Source organism: Erythrolamprus reginae (assembly GCF_031021105.1).
Source record: "Erythrolamprus reginae isolate rEryReg1 chromosome 13 unlocalized genomic scaffold, rEryReg1.hap1 SUPER_13_unloc_2, whole genome shotgun sequence".
NCBI lineage: Eukaryota > Metazoa > Chordata > Lepidosauria > Squamata > Dipsadidae > Erythrolamprus > Erythrolamprus reginae.
In genome coordinates this window covers 495,414-523,013 of record NW_027248446.1, presented here as the reverse complement: position 1 = coordinate 523,013, position 27,600 = coordinate 495,414, and the positions used below count along the sequence as shown (strand labels likewise).

Below are 27,600 nucleotides of genomic sequence, written 5' to 3'. Positions count from 1 at the left end.
GAAGGTGCCCTCTCTTCTCCGTCACTCTTTTGTGAGGTGAATTTTTGTGACGTGTTCTTGCTGTGAGCCGCCCCGAGTCTGCAGAGAGGGGTGGCATGCAAATCTAAATAATAAATAAATAAATAAATAAATAAATAAATAAATAAATAAATAAATAAATAAAAGTAATCAAAAGCAATCAAGGCAATAATTTGAGTCTCATGTTTAGTTTACTTGACAGCTATTTTGGTAGCAGCCTCAAAACTCTTCCAGATGTAGATACAACTGTGCCAGCAGTAAACCTGTGGGCGGTTTTGCTTGGTTTTTTATTTTTATTTTAAATTTTAGAACGTAAACAACTGCTTTTCAGTAATTATGGGTTTTTAATGGACAGTCTTTTCAATGTGCCCTCAAATGCTTGGAGGCAGGATAATTAAGTCATAAAAATACACCTTTAAAACAAGCCCCAATTTTTACAGCTCATAGGTTTTAATCTGTTTTTTAACTGGATGTTAATTAACCAAAGTTGTATAACTAGAGGATGGCCACATAAATCAAACTGAATAAATAAGATACTATAATCATTATACAATGCTTCAAGTTCTAGTATTAGAAGAAAGTGCAATATTTATGGACTTTTCTCAGAATTCTCTAAGCCTTCAATTTTCTCTCTTTTATATATGTTTTCCCCAAAATAAGACATCTGATAATAAGGCCAATTGGGCTTTTGAGTGCATGGCAATAAGGCCAAGTGCATATTTTAGGTTTCAATAAGTACAAGACAAGGTCTTATTTTCAGGGAAATACAATATGTATGTATGCATGCATGTTGATCTATTGGAGAACCCCATTTGATTTGGGGAAAATAAGCATTCCCTTTAAAAAATGAAGGGAAAGAAAAGAAATCCATATTTAAGAAAAGAAGAAAAAAATCTTTTCACCTGACATCTTTTAATTTTTCTAAAACCTATCTATAAAAACTGTGGATGAACCAGGTCATATTTCCCTAATGTTATTTATATTCCTTAATATAAAATAGCCTATACTAGTATAGGAATTTTTGGTTTTTAGGTTACACAACTATTTGCAGTAGATCAGGCTAGGGATTAGTCTGAAAGCTAATGTTATTTGGATAATTTCTGTTTATGCAAACAAAGTGTTAATACCCTATATTCTGCATGCTGTATGCAAATATGATCTTTTTGATAATGAGCTGAGAGAACTGAGGAAAACTTGAAAACTAAAACTAAGGACATAAAAGATTACAAATACAGTATTTTAAAAATTGTTTATTAAAGCAAACCTATGATGAATGAAAAGTCAGAAAACTTGGATCATACATATAAAAGTCAAGCATTTAGGGAAGCAGAAATCCAGAGGAATTGAGAACTGTTTAATAAGGATCCTAATAAAACAAATTCTTCAAGGGACAGGGGAGAAATAGTGGACAAGGGATGAAATATAGAAAGATAAAGAAAAATCGCAAAAGGAAGTAGGGATATCTTTAAAAATATTAAAAGGAAGAAAGAAGGGGGCAAACCTTAGGGTTGGGGTTTTGTCCAAATAGGGCATAAAAATAACTGGACAGGATAAAAGTGGCTAATATTTTCCCTCTTATTTCTACTTAAGTTCAGATGAATACATCTACAGAGTTGGAAGGGACCTTGCAGGTCATCTAGTCCAACCCCTCTGTCCAAGCAACGGAACCTACATCTGTGTCTAGCAACCTCCTGGGCCAGGGAGATCCACTATACCCTTTCCTGTATTTTCTCTTCCCTCCCTCCTTCCCTCCTCCCTCCTCTCTCTCTCCATGTACCATATCATCAAAACACGCATTGTGATATATTTCTATCCAAAATGTCATAATATAACCTCCTGAATTGTTCCTTTTATACATTTATCTGTAGTCTGCTTTCCTCCTATATTTCACACTATTCCCCTCCCTCTATCTCCCTCTCTTCCATCTCTCCTTTATTCCCTCTTCCCTCCTTCCCTCCTCTTCCTCTCCCCTTCCTATCTACTTCCACTTCTTCCCATTTAACCTTCCCTGAGTACATCTAATCATGATCATTTCTATGGTTAGGCTAATAATTCAAAAACCCTAACTTCATTCTAACTTTGGAGCTATTTCTTAACCTTGTATCTTTCCCTTTATCTCTTATGCCTCTTAATTTTAGCCTGTTTTCTTCCCTCTCCTCAATTAGTATCTTTACTCATCATTTCTTTTCTTTACTTCCATCATTTCTAAGTGTCCTAAATATTTCTCTTCTGACTTTCTAACTCAATTTTATACAACTTTAACCCATTCTGTATGTATATTTAAACAAATGTGATCCTTATCATTAGCATTCCATCCATTGGACATTCTAAATTCCACATAATAAAAAAAACCCCAATGTATAAGTTATATACAGAGAGACCCTTAAAGTATTAATTATACAGATCTTATATCATTCCTACAACATCAATAATCATGTAAATCTTTTCAATATTAAGTCAAATTTATAAGTTATACGAATTTCATATAAAACATATCTTATAGAAAAGGGTAGCAATTGTTCAGATTATATGTATTGTGTTCCAAATGACAATACATCTGTATTCAAATGTCCCACCAGATCTTCACCATCTCATTTTCAGTAAACTTTGTTGTTGCAAACTAGGCAGTTTGGATTGTGGGTGGACTTCTGTATCTTTTCCTTCATGGCCTTAGTTTGTAGTGTTTGTTCTTGAGCAGCGAATATTAAACCTTCTGTTTCTTCTTTCTTGATGGTTCCCATCTTAAGCCATGGCCATGTAAGGTTGTCATCACATTTTCCTTCAATGTTTTTCAAGTGTTGTCCATGCAAAGCCTTGGTTTTCCATCTATTTAATCTGAAAACCAGCTGCTTTTTTATTATTCTGCCTGTTGTTTTTATACTGTTCTCTGTTTTCACAGCTTGCAGCATTTTTTCTGTACTTTGGTTCACATAATCATTCAAACTTCATTTTTCTTCTACAGTTTGATGGATTTGCAAGACCCTCTGCCTCCTATTTTCTTGGCAGGTACAACCTGTCAATGTCACTTTGTGGGTGTAAAGCGTGATACATATTCAAACGTTTGTGTGTTTTCCAGTCTATTTTGCAGTTCAGCCAAAGTCCACCTTGATGTCTAATCCTCATTTAGGCATGAAAATCATCTGGCTCAGAGTTCTAATCCTCCCTTAGCATATTAACGTCCTGGATGACTTTGGGCCAATCACTAGGAGACTCCTGATTTCCAGTCCCGCCTTAGTGCTGTTTGATTGGGTGTATGACACTTGCAAAAAAATTTATCAGATTAATGTGGGATACCAGAATTGGGGATTCCTAGAATCTAAGATGGCTGAATGTCCAATCCTGTGTGGTGAGATGGAGGAAAGTGAAATAAAGGGAAAACCCCTCTCCCACGTTGGGCAAAGCCATAAGTCTCCACCTTCTCCTTGTGGGAGAACCAGAAGTATTTGTGTGGTTACTGCGCATCTTGGACTGACCTTCATTTCATCCATCAGAGCTTTTCTTATCTCCTTAAAATGGATGGTGCAAAGGGATTCCATTTGCTATTGGGAGCCAATTTGAGACCTAAACATATATTCCCAATTGATCAGAAACCTGTGTGGTTGGAAAGCAGGACAGTTTCCATGGGAGCCTCTTCCAGAAATCTACATGTTCCCACCAGTGATGAGATTCAGCCAGTTTGCACCACTTCAGGAGAACCAGTTGTTAACTTTCTGAGCAGTTTGACAAATTGGTTGTTGGAAGAAATCATTAGGGCAGAGAACAGGTTGTTAAATTACTTGAATCCCACCACTGGTTTCCACCCTTATTCATCACCTTCTGGGACCTGGATGAATATTATGCAGCATTGAACTTTCGTGACCTGCTTTTAGAGAGGATCCCTTCAATCTCCTCCTGGGAAGAGTCTCAAGATCCCCTTTCTCTGGACATCTTTTCCAGCCCTTCACAGACAAGACAAGCTTAGAAGAGAAACAGAGAAATTCTTTAGGCAAAAATTGTAGAGTGGAAAATTAAAGGGCCAGAAAACTGCTATTTTATTTCTCTGCTTGAAAGAAAAAAACACAGTGGAAATTCATCATAAACTTTATTTTTTAAAAATTTACTTTATTTTTTTTTAATTTTGGTGTGAAGTATAGAAACAAGAAATAATCTCAAACTGAAATCTCAAACAGCTATTCTGCAGGACACTTTTTACAAAGGAGGTTTTATCAGGAAATCAAGAAAGAATTACATAAAAATAAAAAGGAAAGAAATATATAAGAGGAATTAAAGATTTGCTTTCCAAGTTGAGAACTGATCAAACATGTCATTTCACATCATTCCAGCCTTCTCAAAGAGAGAATCAGACAACCAGGCTGGTACAAGGTAGCAACAGCTTCCTCCTCACCTCTTTTCCTACTCATTCTCTCTCACAAACCCTTTTAGCTGTTGTCAATAGTAAGAAGTGCCCACATTATTTTCTATAAGCTTTCACATTCGGTAGCTGTTCCTTAACAGCTGAATTCCCCTGAATTTTACAGGGATCTTTTAGCAAGATTTATTGAAAGAGGATGGAGCTGCAAGAATTCCCATCATTCGACAATTTCCCACTTTGAAACATATAGATGTGGTTTTCTTTGACTCCTGCATACTATCAAAATGGAAATCAAATAAAAGTCATATTAACAATTTTTCTAATATCACAATGGGGTTATATATCATGTTTTTACATTTGTTCTGGCTGTGAGATGCTCCTTTGTGTTCAGGTCTGGCCTTAGAAGGATAATGTAGCACTTAGGGATGAAGATGCAGCCCAGAAGACCAGCACTGGAGGCCAGGATGGAGAAGATCTGAACAGCCACCATGTATTTCCCTTTGGTGCTCAGGTAGGTGGGCACAAAAGTCACCCAGACACTGCAGAAGACCAGCATGCTGAAGGTGATGAGCTTGGCTTCGTTGAAGGCCCCAGGCAGATTCCTGGCTAAGAAAGCCACCGTGAAGCAGATGGCAGCCAGGAAGCCCATGTAGCTGAGGGTGACGTAGAACATGACAACAGCCCCTTCGTTGCATTGCAGGATGATCTCTCCATGCTGGGAGTGGAGGTCAGAGTCAGGGAAGGGGGGAGAAATTCCCAGCCAGATGGAGCAGATGACAATTTGGACAGCAGAGCAAGACAGGATGATGGAGTTGGCCAAGCTCTTCCCCAACCATCTCTTCATTTGGTTTCCTGGTTTTGTGGCCAGAAAAGCTAGCACCACTGTGATGGTTTTGGCCAAGAGAGAAGAAACGGCAACTGAGAAGATGATGCTGAAAACCGTTTGTCGGAGAAGGCAGGTGGCTTTCCTTGGTCGACCAATGAAGAGAGAAGGAGACAAGAAGCAAAGCAGGAGGGAGACCAGGAGGATGTAGGAGAGGCCCCGGTTGTTGGCTTTGACAATGGGAGTTTCTTTGTACTTAATGAAGATGATTAAAACAAGGTCAGTGGTTAGAAAGAAGAGTAGAGCAAAAGAGACCAGGATGATGCCCAGATGTTCTTCATAAGACAGGAAGGTTATAACTTTGGGAATACATTGGACTCTGTGCTCATTAGGATATTTATCATCTGGACACTTGGTGCATTTTTCAGTATCTGAAAAATAAAAAGCAATTTTCCTTAATATTTTGTGTTTCAATATTACAAGAAATACCTCTTTTGGACAGCACCTAATTTCAGAAACGTTTTCCAAGATATATTTCTAAACAATTCCATTAAAAAGAGCTAAAAAGGATATTTTAAAAAACGTAGCTAAGTATATGAAATTGAGGGGAGTCATAGGATGTTAATTATTTTCTGTGCAATGTGTAGAATCTTTATGGGAAGCTACATGATTAGAGGTTAATAATGAATCCTAACATCTATTTAGGCAAATATCTAGAGTCCTGCCCTAGGGCAGTTAAAGGGACTTTGAGGAGACCTACAGTATCCTGTAACATCTGGAAGCAATATGGAATTAAGGAGAAACCTCCTAAAACAGAACAATTAACCAGTGGAACAGCTGTCCTCCAGAGGTTTTGTGTTCTTCAATGTTAGAGGTTTTAAAGAAGAGACTGGATAGTCACTTGTCTGAAATGGCATAGGCCCATGATGGCAAACTATGGCCTGGGTACCAAAGGTGGGCATGCAGAGCCCTCACTGTGGGCAATGGGCCATTGCAAGCGGCTCTTCTGATTTTCAGTGCACATGCCAGTCTTGGAGCACTGGGAAACAGTCTGAAAACAGTCTGAAAAATGGTCCAGAAAACAGCCAAAAGAAAGAGACCAAAAATGACCTGAAAACTAGCCAGAAAATGGGCTGAAATATGGCCAACACAGGCATGTGCAATACTGGCCAGCTAGTCTTTGAGTTTCCAATGCTCAAGCATGTGTATCTGCATGTTCTGGTTTGGGCACTTTGTGCTGAAAAAGTTCACCATCACTGGTATAGGTTCTCCTGTTTGAGCAGGGGGCTGAACTAGAAGACCTCTAAGCTCCCTTACTGCTCTATATTGATTTTTCAATTGATCTATATGACTGGCAGAGTATTTGTGTAATAAATTCCTCCCATTACCATCCACAACACCATATTATGGACCTTCTCAGTGATCCTCAAGGGGAGGCCAATATCGAATGAATTGCAAGGTCTTTCAGAAGGTGGACCTGAAAGAATTCATCAAGTTTCAAAGATCTCAGATGTTCATAGAAAGGTAAACTTAGCAGCACTTCTCCAAACTAAAAAGCAAAAGAGATATTTCCTCTGCTGTTAGTAAAGCTTGTCCAGTCTTCCACCCCTTCCACCTGTCTCTTCCCAACCCTCCTTCAAAGTCTTTTTGATTTGCTTCCTTTTAGATAAGAAATTGTGTAGGTTACAAATAAGGGGAAAAAACCAGGTTTGCTCCAATCTGCCTTTTAACTTGTACTTTCATGAAAAGGTTCTGGAAGGATCCAGTTCCACAAAGCCTCCCATTTTCCTCAGGGTCACCCACCATCCTGAGTGGAGAAGGTCCCCTCCGGACAAGGAACGCAGTTGTAGCAGCAAACTGGCTCTCCTTCTCGAGCCCTCTTGACAAATCCAGGATGACAACTTTCCACACATTTGGACTCAGGCAGAGACTGAGCAGAAAAAAGAGAATGTGTTAGGAAATATGTTAGGACTCTCCATCCATGGAAAACAGAGATAGAAATGGATGGAGACAATTAGCCTCTTGTCTTTATTGAGGTTAATATGAAATCTCTGACTTCTTCTAAACAGATGCAGGAGGTATAACAACCGGCAGATTCTTCATTTAATTCCTCCTTTTTGCTTTTGGAATTTATCATTACAATAAAGTAATTTTTAATTTAATAAAATCTGAAGGGATGGAATTGCAGAAAAAAGGTTTAAGTATGATGGTATCTTCATATTATTTATTAATTATGTATTTATTTATTAGATTTGTATGCTGCCCCTCTCCGCAGACTCGTGGTGGCTCACAACAACAATAAAACAGTATATAACAAATCAAATATTTAAAAGATATCTAAAACCCCATTATTTTAAAAACATACAACACAGGCATACCATACATAAAAGTATATAAGCCTGGGGGAGATGTCTCAATTCCCCCATGCCTGATGGCAGAGGTGGATTTTAAGAAGTTTATGAAAGGCAAGAAGGGTGGGGGCAATCCTAATCTCCAGGGGGAGCTGGTTCCAGAGGGTCGGGGCCGCCAGAAAGAAGGCTCTTTCCCTGGATCCCACCAGACGACATTATTTAGTTGACGGGACCCAGAGAAGGCCAACTCTGTGGGACATATCTGGTCGCTGGGATTTGCGCGGCAGAAGGCGGTCTCGGAGATATTCAGGTCCGATGCCATAAAAGGCTTTATAGGTCATAACCAACACTTTGAATTGTGACCGGAAACTGATCGGCAACCAATGCAGAGTGCACTGCGGAGTGTTGGTGTGACATGGGCATATCTAGGAAAGCCCATGATTGCTCTCGCAACTGCATTTTGCATGATCTGAATTTTCCAAACACTCTTCAAAGGTAGCCCCATGTAGTGAGCAGTACAGTAATCGAGTCTCGAGGTGATGAGGGCATGAGTGACTGTGAGCAGTGAGTCCCGGTGCAGATCGGGCCGCATCTGTACCAGGTGAACCTGGTCAAACGCCCCCCTCACCACAGCTGAAAGATGGTTCTTTAATGTGAGCTGTGGATCAAGGACGCCCAGGTTGTGGACCCTCTCTGAGGGGGTCAATAGTTCCCCCCCCCAGGGTGATGGACGGACAGATGGAATTGTCCTTGGGAGGCAAAACCCACAGTTGAGTTTGAGTCTGTTGACACCCAATATTAAAATTGAGAATAAAGTTTACTGTAAAAGATTTAGGAAACTTTTATTTCATTCTTTTTTTTTAATGTAGACTAAAACTGTGATGAAGAAAGAAACCTCTGACCAGTAAGATCTTGAAAGATTTCCATAAAACATGGCAAAGCTGCTCCACTTAGGTCCTGTCTGGTGTCACTGGATGACACCAACCGGCATGGAAGGCCAACCACCCTGGAGACTCTAGGCTTTCCCCACTTGAAATGGGACCTCAGGCTTTGGAAAACAGAGACAAGACAGCAAAATTTCTCCCACCTTATTAAGCAACTTTAGCCGTGAAAGAGCATCTTGTTCAATAGAAAATCTCTGTCTTGTAAAATATGCCAGATTCTCTCTCCTGGGATCCTCCTTAGGGAGAACCAAGTAGTAGACAATGACCAGATCTGCTTTTCTCTCTCCATTTTGGTCCAAGTACAGTTTCCAGCGAGAAATATTCCAATATTCATTCTTCTCCAGAAAGGGATGAAACTAGAATGGGAACATCCAGGAATTTGAAATACAGAAAACTGTTTCTTATCCTGCATTGAATCTTTGTTTTACAATTATCTAATTTGCAAATATGGTTAAATATTCAAAAGTGAATGAGAAAGTTTGAGAAAAAATTGTCAATCATATACTGGCAAAATATAGATAATTGACACAAATGGTCAATTATAGGGAACATTCTAGAGCAGATGACAAATAAAATGAATAGATAGGGGGAAAAAGATGATTCATAAACTCTTTGAAAACAAAGGTAGATTCCCAGAAAACATGGGTTTATCAAGAAGAAAGATGTCAGGCTAATCTTCTCCCTGGTCATCCTGATGGAAAACACCTTTTGATGTGTTAATTCTACTTAATTGGAATGCGCCATTAACAAAATGTTGCAAGTCTGAAAGAACAAATCTCCCACCAACTCTTTTCAGACTGAAACGTTAGCCAGAATCCTATTTGAGTTTCCTTCTCTCCCATTACGCAGCTGCAGAATTCTCCCTTCTGATCTGATCTTTCCCTAGGCAGCCTCTCTTCTCTTCATTCCTAAAGTCATTCTCAGCTATCATATAAATACCATATTTTTCAAAGTATGATGCACTCCCCCCCCCAAAAAAAGAGGGTGGAAATGTTGGTGCATCATATACACCAAATACAGCCTGTGCTGTCCCCAGAGACAGAGATAGTTGGACTGTATCTAGGCATGTTTCTTTAAGATATTGCATTAGGGGAAATGTAGCGAAATTGCATACTGGGTAATGTAGTTTTACATGTGACCACATTTGTGTATTCCTATTAGCTCTGACTTGGGATGAGGGGTAATTGGAGAGAACATTAGAGTGGGTCTTTTGTCTTCACTCACTAAGCCAGCCAGCATGTAGATGCTACACCTAGAGCCTGGGTCAATTCAACCTCTTTTTACCTGCACAATGGGAAAGATTATACTGCAGAAGAATCACATCGTAACTGTGAGTTATTGTGAGAATGCCTGTAATAAAATGATCTGTGATACCTCATTGTGCTGAGTTATCTGACTGGGAAAAGTTGAGCTTGTACCAGAACACAGCCATTTTGGACCTCCTGAAGCCCTGCCCCATGTGAAAACAGGTGTGCAGAGGGTTGGGAGGTCTGCAGAGTGCTCCTGGGGGCTAGCAGAGGCAAAACCTTTTTCTTACTTACCTCTTTGAAATCTTGGTGCAAAAAATATTAGATTATGGGAACTCTGGTGATAGAACTGGATTTCAATAAAGGACTCACAAACAATTGTGTGATGTGATTAGAAACCTGAAGATTGGATGCTATGATAACTAAGTGGACAAGAACTGTCTTCAAAATAATACTGAAATGGTGTTTAATCTTTCTTAACTTTTCCTATAAAACCTGAATGTTATAAATAACAATTTGCCATTGGTCAATTTTTAAAGCTAATTTGATGTGATTTAAAAATATAAGCCTCTTAATTTGCAAGCCTTATTTGAAACTTCACTTTAAAAGTTTTATATAATAACAATTGTTTTAAATCACTTTAAAAATGATAATTAGAAGCAAGCAACAATTGTTGAATTGGATGGAGGGATGGACAGATGGATGGCCAAATGAACTGGAACTTAATTTGCTGCTGGCATCCCTGAAAAAGGAATCTGCTTTGAAGGCAGGCTGCTTGGAGATAGCTAGAGAGGAGAGAACTGATGACTGATAAAATGAATCCTTTCAAGAAGACTGAGGGAGACGGGGGAATGGACTTCTCATATTTAACTGGAAAACAAATCTTAAGAGTTGCCATGTTTCAATTTACAGGAGGTCCTATGACTTTGGGGAGTGGAATGTAGTTGTTGGAAAAGATCCTAATTAAAATTTGAAGGGCATCTATTAATTGCCGCCTCTGCACGCTCCATTTCCTGGGCAGTGGGGATCTGAATGGATGGAAAATGGGGCACACGGAGGCAGCAATGGAAGCGCACGGCACCGTACAAGAGCAAATGCCTTTTGGTGGCTTGCTGCCTCCAGCTGTCCAAGGTATCTGGCAGGAGCCACAACCTATCTAGTGGCATCTGGGGCCAGAAACAGCGGAGCTCTACCTAGGTCCTCCTGCCTCTCGATGTCCTCCACCCTTTGTCACAAGGTCTGTCCTGCTAGATCATAGTTCATCTCGAGTATTAAAACTGGGGAGAAGCCTAATTTGTGAAGATTGAACTCGATGGCCTTAATCCATGAGGAGGAAAATTCATCATGAAGGATTAACGGAGCAAGACCTTGCGGAAAAAAATTAAGCTTTAACCACATATTTAGAGACGCTATACAGATTCTTGCTTCGACTTTTATCAGTCCAGTCTAACAGGACAGACCTTGTGACAAAGGGTGGAGGACATCGAGAGGCAGGAGGACTTAGGTAGAGCTCTGCTGTTTCTGGCCCCAGATGCAGCCTCGGTCAAAGGTCCTCTGCACGGGAATTTAAAATTCCTGCGCTGAGTGTTAAAAAACAGCATGCTATAGCGCACTGCGCACCTTAGAGGGAACACTGCATGTGGCTGCCATCTGTTTTTTGGCTTTGTTTTTTTATCTCCCAGTCTCCTGGAGGATGCAAACTGGTAACCCACCCCTGCTTCCAGAGTCCCCCATGCCCTTTTGGCTCCCAGGGGGGTATAGAAAAACTTCCTAGGCCCAAAACGGGGCAGGGAGGGGGAGGGTTTAGGCTAGTTGATTTGTTGGTATGGCAGTCCCCTCAATTTCTCAACTCCTTATACACTCTGTTGTAGTAGGAGAAGGAGAGGAATGGAAGGAAAGGAAAGGAGGAATGGAAAGAAAAGGGGAGGAAGGGAAGGAGGGAGAGAGGAAGAAGGTTGGGTGGGTGGGATGTGAAAAAAAGAGAGTGGGGAGAAAGAAAGAAAAAAACAAAAGAGGAAGGAAGGGGGGAGGGAAGGGAAGGGAGGAAGGAAAGAAGGAAGGAAGCAAGGAAAGGAGGAAGAGGGAAGGAAGGAAGGGAGGGAGGAAGAAGGTTGGGTGGGGTGTAAAAAGGAAAGAGCGGGGAGAAAGAAAGAAAAAGAAACAAAAGAGGAAGGAAGGAGTGAGGGAAGGGAAGAAAGGAAGGAAAGAAGGAAAGAAGCAAGGAAAGGAGGAAGAGGGAGGGAGGGGAGGGAGGAGGGAGGGAGGAAGAAGGTTGGGTGGGATGTGAAAAAAAGAGAACGGGGAGAAAAAGACAGTAAAAGAAATAAAAGAGAGGAAGGAAGTAGGGAGGGAAGGGAGGAAGGAAAGAAGGGAGGGAGGAAAAGGAGGGAAGGAAGGGAGGAGGGAGGGAGGAAGAAGGTTGGGTGGGATGTGAAAAGAGATAGCGGGGAGAAAGGAAAGAAAAAGAAACCAAAGAGAGGAAGGAAGAAGGGAGGGAAAGGAAGGAAGGAAAGAAGGGAGGGAGGGAGGGATAGGAAGGGAGGAAGGAAAGAAGGGAGGGAGGGAGGAAAAGGAGGGAAGGAAGCAAGCAAGGAAGGGAGGGAGAGGGAGGGAGGGAGGAAGAAGGTTGGGTGGGTGGGATGTGAAAAAAGAAAGCGGGGAGAAAGAAAAAAACAAAAGAGAGGAAGGAAGGAGGGAGGGAAGGGAGGAAGGAAGGAAAGAAAGAAAGAAGGGAGGAAAAGGAGGGAAGGGAGGAAGAGGGAGGGAAGGAAGGAGGAAAGGAGGGAGGGAGGAGAAGAAAGCAAGGAAGGTTGGGAGGGAGGAAAATAAAAAAGGAAAGAAAGAAAGAGAGAGAAAGAAAGAGGGGGAGAAAGAAAGATAAAGAAATAAAGGAAGAGATGGAGGGAGGGAGGAGAAGGAAGGAAGGAGGAGGAAGGTTGGGTGGGTGGGATGTGAAAAAAAGAGCTGCAAGAAAGAAAGAAAAAGAAACAAAAGGGAGGGAAGGAAGAAAGGGAGGCAAGGAAGGAAGGAAGGAAAGTAAGAGGTGGAGAGAAAAAAGAAAAAGAAGGAAGGAAAGAAAGAAAGAAGGAAAAGAAGGAAGGAAAGAAAGAAAGATGGAAAGAGAGAGGGCGGAGGGAGGGAAGGAAAGAGGAAGAATGCTGGATGGATGGGTGGGTAGGATGAAGGAAGGGAGGTGGAAGGAAGAAAGGAAGAAATAGATGAAAAAGAGAAAGAAAGACAAAAAGAAGATAGAAAGAGAAAAATTCTGTGCTATTATTTTTACTTGTTCCATTATTTATCATGTGTTAATACACACTATTTACAGATAGTGATTTTACTGCCTTTCTTTTCTCCAGGGCTACCACATATTTTTCAGGGATTTCCGTGCATTCAGTGTTTATAGTCCAGAGCATGAATATGGGTGTCTTTATGCTGCACATCAGGTTGCATAAGCCCAGCTTAATGTGCTATTCCATTCCATGTTCAGCCACATCAGCCATCACACTAATGACTGTTTTGAACAATGGGCAGATTCATTGAGGCTGGGTGTGACAAGGAAGACCTGGGAGGGGAGGGGCCAGGTGAGGGACCTCTTGACCTGAGTGACATTGAGTAGGCCACGCCCACCCAATTAACATGACTATTGAGCCTCGCCTGTTGAATCACATGACCATGAAGCCACTCCCACCCAGTCACAACTACAAAGGCACTCCCACCTGGTCACGTGACTGATAAGCCACTCTCACCTGGTCACATGACCATCAAGCCACATCCACAAAATAAGCCACGCCCACAGAGTGGTAGTAAAAATATTAGGAACAATTTCTTTGGAACAGTTATTCCCTGAGTAATTAAATTGGACAAGTCTGTTGAGGTGGTTCCCCTCCTTCTCCTCTGGATTCCTCCTCCAAAGGATCTCAAATTAATGGATCCATATCGGGACCCCATACCTGCCATGGCTGCAGCCTTGGAGACCCCGACCTCTTTTCTCCCTCCTTCCTTCTCCTCCTCAGTCTGGAGGAATAGGCGGCATTCAAGGCCTGGGCCAGAGTCTTCATGTGGCTGTAATGGTCATATTGATTTCTGGACCGTCTTCTGTTCCTTTTCTCCTGGGTCTCCAGTGGGGCTTTCTGGGTGCATCTTCTGCGGCCTTTGACAGAAAAGACGTTCTTTGAAAGAGAACAGAGAAAATAATGATCTTGAAACTTTTCTTCAACAAATAAATTGGATTCAAAGGCTTCATCTTTTGGCCTTCTTTTGAACTGATTACCAAATGTCAAAATACTGTGGACGTATTTGAGAAGTCTGTGATTGTCTATTTCATACACTGCAAAAGTTGTGAGGATCCAGACTTTCCCTTCAGTGAGTCCCGGCAAGTGCAGAAGTGTTTCATGGAAAGGAAGAATTCTGTCAAAAAGGGGATCAAATTCCATGAAGTGAACAAAGACATTGACTTGTCTCCACTGAGAGAGGGCATCCCTGAGGGAGGCTGTAGGTTCAGTTGTGGAGAATTGTTGTGATATAACCACACAAATTCCATTCCTGACAAGCACAGGAGGGAAAGTCCTCATGAAATTCTCTCCCTTCTCTGTGTCTGAAGCAAAGAGGCCAATCAAGGTCCATCTGAAATGGAGGAGCAGTTGGACAATGGCTGGGTACTGGAACCCTTCTTTGATGTCCATTTGGTGGAAAAAGGGGAATTTGCTTTTATCACTCAGAGCCTCTGGAGGGGTTGAATAAATGATCTGAAAAAGCAATGCAGTGTTATATTTGGAGTCCAATCAAATCCAAAATATTAGATCTTAATAAACCCAACCTGATTCCCATGAATGTATTAGAACAATTTGTAGTTAGAAATTGTTTGAAATATTAAAGACAGAATATTAGCAAGATTGTATAATAAAATGAAAAATAATTACTTTTAAAAATTATAAACAATGTGAATAAAATTACTGTATCACATCTCCAATTTACCATAATTAGATTAACACATTGAAATGCTGACTGAAATATTATATTCAAATAAAGGGCCTATTATAATTTTTGAGGATTGGTGCATCTTTTTCTGTTTCTGTATCCCAGATTTTTTTTCTGGAGGACTTCTTTTTAGCTTCTTCTCCAGTTATACAAGATACAGGGAGGCCTCAGTTCCTAATACGATTTGTCACTTGTATAATCCAAGATTTCTCTTTAATTGAACTTGTTTTCGGAGTCTGTCAGTTTACATAGATTAAATTTTATAACAATATCCATATTTTCTGAATTTAGACAAAGCAGAAATTGTGTAAATTTCCAATACAACTGTGAGGGCAGCAGCTGGAGTCCTTTTACTGACCCCAATAACTGCTAGTGATTTCTCTCTGAAGCCCCAAACATCAGATGGATGTAAGAACATGGGGGAAACCTTGACCTCTGATACTTTGATAATTGTTGCTGAGGAAGCTGGAGAGCTCTGAGGTTTTCATTTAAGCACCACTTTCACTCATGGCCTTTCTCTAACTGAGCTCCTTTGATGATGAGGGTCCCAGATTCAGTCTCAGAGAAAACAACCCCTGGTAAGGAAAGGTGTTACACGCTCTATTGGCTGACCAACTGTGGCTACCATGTCATTTGCCAAAGACCATAACGTTTGAACTTGATTAATTATCAGATAATTATTATGAGAAAAGAATCCAAGTCTTCTTCACAGGGTATACAATCCAATGTGTAAGTATGATAATATCATTTTGTTAGTGTAAATTAGTGAGTTCCAATAGGTATTTAGCATGCTCAACATGTGTACCTATAACAGAACTTAAAACAGAATAAAAGATTTGGAAGGGACATTGGAGGTCTTCTAGTCTAACCTCCTTCTCAATCAGGGGACCGTATACTCTTCCAGACAAGTAGCGGTGTGGTCTCTTTTTTAAAATCTCCAGTGTTGGAGCACGCACAACTTTGGGGACAAATTATTCCACTGATTAATTGCTTTAAGTGTCAGGAAAGTTCTCCTTAGTTCTAGATTGTTTCTCTCCGTGATTAGTTTCAATCCACTGTTTCTTGTCTTGTTTTCCAGTTTTTGGAAAATAGATCAACCCATCCCCCCTATTCTTTGGGGCAGCCAAATATTTCACACTGTTATTAGGTCACTGTGAGAAAAGGAAAAATAATGACACAGGAGTCAGGTGAACAGGAACAGACGTTTACTATCTCCTTAATCAAGGAGAGGCCAACTCAGGTAGAGAATCACCCCTGAAGAAGGCAATTGACATCTTCACACCTCCATTTTTATACCAAATCGACAATACATATGTGACTCCCAGTATACCAAACACTCCCATAAGTCATGACGTGAGCAATGACATATGTCTTTATGTAGTCTAACCTCCTCCTCAATCAGGGGACCATATACTATTCCAGACAAGTAGCTGTCTGGTCTATTTTTAAAAATCTCTAGCATTGGAGCGCACACAACCTCTGGAGACAAATTATTCCACTATTTTTCAGTATATATGATGCACCGCTGTATTAGACGCACCTAGATTTTAGAGGAGGAAAACAAGGAAAAAAGTATTCTGAACCAAATGGTGTACTATTAAATAGTAATAGTAATAGTAACCTCTCCAACCACGAGGGGGTGGGTTTGTGGCTCCCAGTATTTTCTGTGGGAAATGTCTCCCTTCCTTCTTTCCTTCCTTCCTTTACTCCTTCCCTCCCTCCCTCCTTCCTTCCTCTCCACATCTCTCTTTCCCTCTGTCTCTTTCCTTTTTCTTACTTTCTCTCCACTTCTCTCTCTCTCACTCTTTTCCCTCTCTCTCATTCTCTCCCTCCAGGTCTCCCTCATTTCTGTGTACCTCTCCCTCTCCCCCCTTTCTCTCTTTTGTTTCTTTCTCCCCCTTTTTTGCTTTAATTTCTCTCACTTTCATTTGTTTTTCTCTTTTATCTCCCTCTCCCTTTTTCTTTTTCTTCCCTTCTCCCTCTCTCATTTGTTTCCCTCTTCTCCCTCCCCCTTCTCAATTTTTCTTTTGTTTCCCTCTCCCCCCTCTCTCATTTGCCCCTATTTCCTCTACCTTATTCTTTCCCTCCATCATTTTCTCATTTCTCTCTCTTCCCTTTTCTCACTTATCCCCTCCCCCACTCACCTCCCCCTGCTCTTTTTCTGTTCCTGTATCCTCCCCCTCGTGTGTGTGTGTGTGTGTGTGTGTGTGTGTATACACTCATGAACCATTTCCAAAAAGAGGTGTGGGCTGGGGGGGGTTTCTCTCTTCTTTGGGTGCTTTTTACCATATGATTTAAATCGAGTCATTTCTCTCTTTTGTTTCTCTCTCTTTCCTCTTATTTTCTGCCTCCATCACTTTCTCATTTCTCTCTTTTTCTCCCCTTTTTTCTCTCATTTCTCTCTCACTCTCTCACTCTCTTTTTCCTTCTCTCTCTCATTTGTTTGTTCTCCCTCTCCCTCGTTCTTTCCCTCCATCAGTTTCTCATTTTTCTCTTTCTCCTTTACTCTCACATTCTCTCCCCCTCTCATCCTCCGCCCTTTCCCTCCATCTCTGACTCTCTGGGGACCAGCCAGCAGCCTACCCCACTTTTTCTGAGCTTATCCTCCGGTTTCTGCACCACTTCCTGGTTTTACAGCTGGCCAAGCAGGATTGTTTCATGGGCTTACCTTTGAAAAGTGTTCGGAAACTTCAGATCGTGCAGAATGCAGCTGCGAGAGCAATCATGGGCTTTCCCAAATATGCCCATGTCACACTAACACTCCGCAGTCTGCATTGGTTGTCGATCAGTTTCCGGTCACAATTCAAAGTGTTGGTTATGACCTATAAAGCCCTTCATGGCATCGGACCAGGTTATCTCCGGGACCGCCTTCTGCCGCACGAATCCCAGCGACCAATTAGGTCCCACAGAGTTGGCCTTCTCCGGGTCCCGTCACCTAAACAATGTCGTTTGACGGGACTCAGGGGAAGAGCCTTCTCTGTGGCGGCCCCGGCCCTCTGGAACCAACTCCCCCCAGAGATTAGAATAGCTCCCACCCTTCTTGCCTTTTGCAAGCTTCTTAAAACCCACCTGTGTCGTCAGGCTTGGGGGAATTAAGATATTCTTTCCCCCTCGGCTTCCACAATTTATGTATGGTACGTTTGTATGTATGATTGGTTTTTAAAATAAGGGTTTTTAGCTTTTTAGTATTGGATTGTCGCACATTGTTTTTATTACTGTTGTTAGCCGCCCCGAGTCTACGGAGAGGGGCGGCATACAAATCCAATAAAATGAAATGAAATGAAATTGTTTCCTCTCTCTGGCCAGGCTTTGTCCCCCAAGATGCGCCAAGGAATGTTAGCTGGTGCCGGTGGAGACAGTGGCAGTGGTGGGGACCTGGGGTGTGGACTTGACATTCCCGGTGCTGCTGCTCCTTGGCTAACTCAGTGGGGCGCAACCCTTGTTCCTGCCACCTGGAGGCCCGACAGCCGCCTGGAATGCAACGCTTTGCTGCTGGCTACAGAACGAGCCTCTGGAATGCAGCTCCAGAGAAGTGGGCAGGGTGTTCCCTCAGCATATCCAGCTGGTGGAGGAGGCCCGCAGTGCGGCCCTGATTGTCCAGTGGGAAGGGGCTCAGCTCCATCAGCTCCACTCCAATCTCCTGCCTTCAGGGACATCCCAAGGGCTGAGGCATCGGCCTCCCGGCGAGGGCTGCTTGACAGCCTCGGCAACATTCAGTGTATAAGATGCACCCAGTTTTTGAATCACTTTTTTCAATTAAAAAGGTGCATCTTATACCCCAAAAAATACAGTAATTGTTCTAAGTACTAGGAAAAGTCTCCTTAGTTCTAGTTTGTTTCTCTCCTTGATTAATTTCAACTTTCAATCCATTGATTCTTCTCTTGTTTTCTGGTTTTTGGAAAGTAGATTGACAGCCCCTATTCTTTCTGACAGCCCCTGAAATATTGCACAGTGTTATTATGGCACCCCCAGTCCTGTTCATTAGACTAGACATACCCAATTCCTACAACTGTTCTTCATATGTTTTAGTCTCCAGACCCTTAATCATCTTAGTCTCTACATCTATTTTATAATATGGATGCAGTATTCCAAGTGTGGTCTTGCCAAGGCAGGGACAGACTATCATTTCTGGCCCTACCAGAACAGGCCAGGAGTGCGCCCCTACTTCCCTCCTGCGTGCGTGAGCATGACTTCCGGGGTTTTTTTGCTTCTGCGCAAAGGAACCCAGAAATGGGAAAACAGGTAAGTGCCCAGTCGTTGCTGCCCACCGCCATTTGTCCCCCCCCCACCGCCCACTTGCCGCCATTTTCCTCGTTCGCCTCTCACTCTCGGGGCGAATGGTGGCAGCACAGGCAATGGGGGAAGCCGATGCGAGTGTGGGTGTTCGGGGGGAGCCAGTGCGAGACGTGAGCAAGGGGCTCGCAGGGGGGAAGGCAGGCATAGGTCCAGGGAAGCACCAGTGGCACATGCACACCCAGTGGCACCACCAGAGCTAGGCTACATGCTACATTGCCACCACCGGAACTGCATTCCCCACTGTTCAGGGTCAGGCCCACCACTGTGCCACGACTTTGTAAAGCGATAGGAATACTTCATGTGATTTTATCCATCTATTAACGCAAATGGTTTTGTCTTTTTTGGCTGGTGCCACACCATTTTAAAGTGATTGTTCCGTAAGACTCTGTTCAATTCTATATCTTTCATTTACCTCAGCTCCGGGTTACATTGCTCATTCTTTATAGAGTGATTGAATTTTATTTTTTACATTTGCATCCCTTACTAATATTAATATATGATTTTTAACCTTTTCCCACCGCCTCATTGTTGCTGCTAATTTTTCTTCATTATAATCATGTAATCTAATTTCCATAATTTCGTAGTGAATGTGATCCACCATGTACTTGCACCAATTTTTTATCATACATTTATTAGCATCTTTCCACCCAAGCACTATAGTTGCTTGGGCACTTTCTATTGCTGCAATTTTAATTTCTTCATATTCTTTTACCTCACTATTTTTTAATCAATAATGCTGCTTCCTTGGTTAATTTCCAGTCACTATTCGTAATTTTATTCACTTCCGTTTGTATTTGCTTCCAAAATTTTTGGACTTTACTGCATTCCCAAAACATATGCATAAATACTCCTTTTTCCTTACATCCATGCCAACAATTTCCTTTCATCGTCGTTTGAAAGTGTGCTAGTTGTACTGGTGTATACAGTGATCCCTCGAGTTTCGCGATCTCGATCTTCGCGAAACGCTATATCGCGATTTTTAAAAAAATATTAATTAAAAAAAAACCACTTCCGCGTTTGGCTTCGGGAGTCAGCTGGGAAGCGGCGCGGCTGTTTTAAAAGGTCGCAGCTGGCCTGGGGGGCTTCCCAGCACCCCCACGAACTCCCAACCTGGGTCTTCCCGGCCGCCCACGCAAAGGGGAAACCCCGGCTCCTCGCTGATGCCCGCCGCTCGCCCACCCGCCAGCAAGAGGGGGAAGACCCAGGGAAGGTTCCTTCGGCCGCCCAGCAGCTGATCTGCTCGGTAGCGCAGCAGCAGCGAGGAGCCGAATCGGGGTTTCCCCTTTGCGTGGGCGGCGGGGAACGCAAACTCGACCATCTACGCATGCGCGGCCATAGAAAAAAAGGGCGCGCATGCGCAGATGGTGTTTTTACTTCCGCAACCCTACATCGCGAAAAATCGATTATCGCGAGGGGTCTTGGAACGGAACCCTCGCGATAATAGAGGGATCACTGTAATACCATTTATGTAAAAAATTTCTTCTCATCGCTCTTATCCTTGTATTTTTAATTCTTTTAATATTTTCAATTATGCCTTCCATATCCCATTCATCAATTTCTAATTCATTCTGCCAATATTTCGTCAGTCCTTTTATTACTTGTTCCTCTGCTTGTAATAATTCTCTCTATATATTACCTGCTTGTGCTTTTATATTCTTACTCTTTTCCCTTAATATCTTCTCTAAATTTGTTTCTTGTTTGAGAAATATTTCTATATTTTCCTTTTTACTTAAATACGTACTTATTGCATTAACTTGTAACCAATTTTGTTGTCCAAGGCATCTCTTTTTTTTTATTTCTATTGATCCTTCCATTCTTTTCATATAACTGTTCTATTCTCTGTGTACCTTTTTCCCTTAGTTTCCATATTATCTTTGTGAGGTTACTTACTTTCTTTATATTTATCACATGCAGCGTTGCTAATTTAGAATTTGTCATTTTTAATTTACCTTGCCATTTCATCCAACTTTCTATAATCACTTTAGTTGGGTCTATTAATCTATTTATTTCTATCTTATTCCATTTCCTAAATAATAATTCCTGATTCTTAATATCATTGATTTCTTTTTCTAATTCTACCCATGGTTTCTCTTCTAATAATTGTAATTCCATTCATCTATCTATTTGATATGCATCCCTATAGTACTCCAGACTTGGATTTCCCCAACCTCCTTCGCCTTCCATGGCTATCAACCATTTTTTAAAATTCTTGATCTTTTATTACCTTCTATCCAAACATTTAATTTAGTATCCCATTCTTTTATTTTTCTTATTGGGAAGGTTACATGCATTACCTGTAAAATATGTAACATTTTTGGGATAATCAGCATTTTTAATGCTCTTACTCTAGCCAATCTTCTCAAATTTTTATTTCCCCAATTCTTGATTTGTTTCTGAATTTTTTTCCATATTAAATTATAATTAAATTCCACCATTTTTCCCGGGTTCTTTAGTAACCATACTCCTAAATATTTCATTTTCTTATTCCCCAGTTTTAAACCTGATACCTTCCGTATTTCAATTTGTTCTTTAGGCCCGGTATTTAAACAAATGATTTCTGATTTTTTCATATTTACTCATAACCCTGATTTGTCTTTAAACTCCTGAAGTATTATAATCATTCTCTTAATCATATGTACTGGTGTTTCTGTAATTATTATAGCATCATCTGCAAATAGGTTTAATTTTAATTCCATGTTCCCTATTCGATATCCCTTCCATTGTTTGTCTTTTCTAATTTTATTAGCTAATGTTTCAATTGCCATTGCGAAAAGCATCGGGGATAGGGGGCATCCTTGTTTGATTCCATTATTTATTTCTATCTTCTCCGTTCTATTTCTATTCACTCTAACATAGGCTATATTTTCCTTATATATTTCTTTTATTACTTGACAAAACTTTTCCCCATATTCAAACTATTACATAATTGGAATAAATGATCATGATTTATTTTATCAAAAGCTTTATAAACATCTAACTTTAATAGTCCCAGTAGCATGGTGGAGCACATTCACTATATTTCTAATGGGTTCATATATTCTTCTTCCTTTTATAAATCCATACTGATCCTTTCCAATTATTCTTGGTAGTATATTTTCCAATCTGTTTGCTAAAATTTTCATAAAAATTTTATAATCTTGATTTAGTAGACTAATTGGGCGGTAGGAACCGGGTTCTTTTAAATCTCGATCTGGTTTAGGAATTGTTACAATTTCAGAGTTTTTCCATGTTTATGGAACATCTAAAGTTGTGAGAACATTGTTATACAATCTCTCCAAATGCGGTAGCAAAATTTCTATATACATTTTGTAATATTCTCCTGTAAATCCATCAGGGCCTGGTGCTTTACCAGGTTTTAACCCTTTTACCACTTTAATTATTTCATCCCTTGTTATATTTGCATTTAACATTTGTCTTTCTTCTTCATTCAACCTTTCTTTGACCTCTATATCTTGTAACATAACATGTTCTTTTTCATACAATTTTGCATAAAATTCTCTCATTACACTTTCTAGTTCTCTATTACTATATTTCATTACTCCATTTTTGTTTCTTAGACCATTTATTATTAATTTTTCTTTTCTCTTTTTGAGATAATTCGCCATTTGTTTTGCTAATTTCCCCCCCATATTTCTATTCTCTGTTTTACTGTCATCCTCATATTATTCCATTGTTGTTCCTCTATATCCTTTAATTGTCTTTGTTTAAGTTTTAACAAATCATTCCATTCTTTATTTCTTGTTATTCTTAAATCTTCTCTTATTATTTCTATTTCCCTTATTCTTTTTTCCCTTTCCATTCCCCCACTTTTTTAAATATAAGACTCCATACTAATTAAATTACCCCTAATAACTGCTTTCTTCATGTCCCAAATAATTGATTGCCTCATTTCACCATTTTCATTTATATTATAAAATTCCTGAATATCTCTCTGAATTTTTTCCTTATTTTTTTTGCTTATTGAAACAATTGTATTATATCTCCAAATTCTTTGTCTACTAATGGAGTCTATTTTTATGACTGCTGTTATGGGTGCATGATCAGATATCCAATTACTCTTAATTTCTGCTTTTTTAATTTGAATATTTCCTGTTTTATTCATAAGTATATAGTCAATACAACTAAACTTATTATGTCTTACAGAATAATATGTTCCTCTACTTAAATTATCAGCATGTAGGTCTGTCATACTTAACCTATTTAAATTTAATTGTTTCTTTTCTTTGTTATTAGCCATTATTTCTACATTAAAATCCCCAGCAAATATCACCGTCCCTTCTGAAAATAAATCCAATTTACGTTTTGCGTTTTACCTAATCTGTAAGTGTACATTTGGTTTTTCTAGCCTAAGTGTAAAATCTTACATTTCCCTACAATGAATTACATTTTGTTAGATAAGCCCAGAATTCAAGTCTCTCTAGGTCCCTCTGGATCTTGAGTGTATCTTCTGGGGTGTTGGCTATTCCTGCCACTTTAGTGTTGTCTTCAAATTTGATGATTTCCCCATTTCTTCCCTCATCCAAATCATTCATGGAGATGTTGAAGAGTCCTGGGCCTAAAATGGAATCCTGGGTCCCCCACTGCTGGTTTCCCTCCATGCAGATGTAGATTCATTGAGGACCACAGGCTGACTCCATCTGGGCGTGACTTATTTTTTAGCTTATCAAGAAATAGGTTGTGGTTTAGTTTGCAAAGACTTTCTGAAATCCAAGTACTGTATACTATGTGCACTGCATTTCACTGGTACACAAATTTAGTAATTTTGGTCAAAAAATTAAATAACATTTATTTATGATCTGTTTTTTTTATCCTGCATTACTCCAGTAAGTCATTCATATTTATAATGAATAATAAGGTTTCAAATATGTATCTTTCCTCCCCCCCCCCCCCTGGTAAGCATAGGTCCTTCTCATGGCACCATTGAGCACAAACCTCCCTTTCAAACAAGGGCTTGGATCAGGGCCAACAGGCTGAGCTCCATTTTGAGGACAATCCATTTTCTCCATTATATTTCTCTCTTCATTGAGTCAAATGCTGCACTAACATCTAGAAAGCCTACAAACCTTGTTTTACCTCACTGATATAGATTAGATAGTTCAAGACCAATTTGAGCCAATATATTATTATTACCTTGTCGTGGTTGGCTCTGGCCCAGCTCCTGCCCCAAGGAATGTGGAGGTGGATGCAGGGGAAACATCAACATGTCATAGGCCTGTTTTGTTGCTGATGGAGTCAGGTAGTGCAGTTTCCTCGGACGAAGAAGAAGGTGGGAGTGACTTGGAAGAGGGGGGCTTGGCACACAGCCCAGGAAGCCAATCTCCATTATCTTCGGTCAATTTGGATGCAGAAGTCTTGGACCCACGCAGGCGCAGAGTTATGCGTAGAAGAGACCAATTGAGGGCATATTACAGGAGATAAGAGAGGCCACCTGTGTTTTGGTGGGGCTCCAGTAATTAGAGCTGCTGATACAAATAGCAGCGTGTGGGCTTGGCCATTGTGGAAGATTATCTGATCGCAGATCTTCAGGAATTGTGCCTTGCTGTTTTTCCTGACTTTGTTGATTTTTCACACCTTTGAAGCCAAAGCAGAGCAAAGTGTGTGTGTCTCACTTCGTTGGAAGAAGGAGGGCTGTGATGTTTCTTCACAGCTGCTAGCTAAGTACTTAAGGACTGATTAAGGGAATTGTACAGGCCACAAGGTTGTTTTGGGACCAGTGCTCTTTGCAATACAAAAAGGGTGCTTTGTTTTCTTTTGAATTTTGTGATAAAGAACATTGTTTTGAATTTTCAAACGTGTGTGTGTCTGAAATTTGTACCCTTGAATTTTCGGGAGGCTCATACTACAGAGCCCGGCAGAACATAACTTATTTATTTATTTATTTATTTATTTATTTATTTATTTAAGTTTAACTAAGAGGATCCTGGCATAAATTTTAGCCACAATTTTCTGTGAGCTGTCCTGAGTCCAAGGAGAAGGACATTATAGAAATCTAATAAATAAATAAATTAACAATGCTAGTCCATTTGGTCTATAATTGCTAGAGTCCTTTTTATTTCACATTTTAGATACATAAAATGCTACTATTGCCAACTTCATTCTCAGTGGATAGGGCAAAATATGTTTATATATATATATATATATATATATTCACATTTATATGTCAATGGAGATGCCCATAGAAGCTCCAACAACCAGGGATATTTTTTATAGTTAAATAGTTGGTAGAATGTCTTCTCCAGGGAATATATTGCTTGCATTTCAGGCCTTTTATGATTAATTTAAGGATGAACATAATGTGATAAAATATTCACATTTTTGCTAATATGGAGAAAAACAGCTCTTGAAGACATGATTGCATCTGTTGTTCATTCACCATCACCCACCACTTAATTTTACCAAATGGAGAAAAACACACAGAAACCTGTGGGACTTTGTAGGTGCCTCCTATTGTTGACATCTGGGTGGAGATTTCCTTGTCAGCTCTATCAAGAAGAGCCAGAAGTTTCTCCTTCCTTCCACAGCCGAAGTTGGGGACGTTGGCTTCTCCAGTGGAGAGAATGTCCAGCAAGGCATCTGAAGTGTGGAAAGTGCTCATATGGTTGTCATGGATATTGTAGCCCATTGTGAGGTTGTGCAGGAACTGGGAATTCTTATTAATCATTTGAATGTTCAAAATGAATAGTAAGCCATGCGAAAAACCATCACTATCCCTATTGTAAAAAATGTTATTATAATCAATAGAAACAACAAATACTTCTTTTAATATATAATCCTCCACAAGCCTACTGAGTCTTAAACCAGAATTGAACCAAAATCAACGATCAGTTACACTAATATGGAAATTGGCTGAGGTATTGCCCCTACAACTGATTCTACTGCTACTGAAAATAAAATTCATTATTCAAGTGATAAATTAAAGATTAAACAGAGAGAAGAAAATAATCTGCAGCCCTTTCAGCTTTTTCTCAGATTCCTTTTTGGATTTGAGTCCCTTTCACAAAATCAGACAAAAGCGAGAAGCCATGGAAATCAAAATCATTCAGGAAATTAGACATATTCCCCAGTATAGGAATAAATGAAAAAAAAACCACAGAAGGACCGTGTTAGAATGGAGGGAGTGCAACTCCATCTCCCTGAATGACTTACGGATCATAGAAAACAAACTGAAGAGAAGGAGTCATGTTGAAAAGCAACTTTGTGTGCAATATTTCATTTCCAGTGAGGATTATACCAATGAGATGGTCTCCTGGGCTGTAAAAGCTCCGTGGTCGTTTTCCATCCTGGTGCTCCAAACTCAGTGGGCATTTCCTTCTCAGCTTCCCAGAGACTGGATGGGACAAAAGCAGCAGCAGAAGCAGAAGCAGGAGGTCCATCATTCATGGAGTGACTCAATCAATCTCCTTCTTGTTCCTAAAGAAGAATTAGAAGAATTCAAAGGATTCTCAGAAGGTGGAATATGATCCAGTTGCATTCTTGATTGAAACCCAGATTCACCTGGAAAGGAGAATGACGTGCATGCAAGAGCATAGATTCTGCCTGTCCCCAAACTCCATATTTCTCTGCTCAAAGTCTCCCCTGGAGGAATAAGTCAAAGAGCAGAGCTGAAACTTTGATCATAATTCTCCCTCTCAGGAGAGATCCCTGGATAATTCAACTTTGGGGAATTCTCTGGAGAGAAATGAATCCCCATATGGCATATAATGGCAGTGGCAGAGATGGAATTAAATCAGTCATCTAGAATTGAGAGGTTTGAGAGTTCCATGCTTGAAACTGACCCTGGAGGAAATACATGACAACTGTGGCTGAAGAATCAAATAAATCTGAAGTTTGTGGGCATGAAGACAAAATCCCAGGGGCCAGTTAATGCCAGAGCATCTCACAGATCTGAAATAGCTGCCTGCTGAGTTAAAGCCAACATGTATTTAACTTTATTTTGAACATTAAACCTCAAAGGCTCCACACAAAAGGGCTGATGCAACTTTAGTGAAACACTAGTTACCAGAACTTTGCAGAGTTAAAAAAACTTTCTGTCTCTCACATACACACACAAAAGGGCTGATGCAACTTTAGTGAACTTTAAACTTTTTTTAAACTTTGCAGTTTTAGAAAAACATTTCTCTCTGTGTCTCTCACATACACACAAACACAGACACACATAAACAAAGTCATGCACAAAAATCAGAGAGAAGTTAGATTAAAAAAAACTGGCTGGCTTAGCAACCTGAAGATGAGTGGACTTCAACTCCCAAAACTCCACAGTCAGCACTCTGGGCCTTTCTTTCCCTGGGCCTTTTCATTCTTTAGCTGTACCTCTCACTGCCTGTAGGGGGCAGTCTGTGCTGTGGCCTATAAATCATAACTGGCCTCTTTAGGCAGTGAGTTGGACAACTAAAGCTGGCAAAGACCTATATGGTGTTTTTAGGCCCATTCTCACAAGGCCTTTTGAACATATTTGTTTTAAGATAAATAAATATAGGAATGTGAAGATGTGGGCACATGTAAAACTACACTACCCAGAGTGCAATTTCACTACATTTCCCCCAATGAAAATGTCTTAAAGAAACATGTCTCTATACAATCTGACTATTTCTGC

At 40.3% G+C, this 27,600-nt stretch overlaps 1 protein-coding gene and 1 long non-coding RNA gene across 2 annotated transcripts in view; one reads left to right on the top strand and one right to left on the bottom strand.

The window, feature by feature from the left end:
* Positions 1 to 27,600, top strand: part of LOC139155160 (uncharacterized) — a 35,875-nt gene that overhangs the window by 326 nt on the left and 7,949 nt on the right. The gene's annotated exons all lie outside the window — the stretch shown is intronic.
* Positions 4,405 to 26,380, bottom strand: LOC139155159 (vomeronasal type-2 receptor 26-like). Its single transcript, XM_070730242.1, has 7 exons — positions 26,154 to 26,380; positions 25,421 to 25,717; positions 15,079 to 15,092; positions 13,685 to 14,457; positions 8,631 to 8,843; positions 6,996 to 7,122; positions 4,405 to 5,623 (listed from the first exon to the last, which is right to left on the bottom strand). The coding sequence occupies exons 1-7, from the start codon at positions 26,378 to 26,380 to the stop codon at positions 4,713 to 4,715; spliced, it is 2,562 nt and encodes an 853-aa protein (XP_070586343.1). The 3' UTR covers positions 4,405 to 4,712.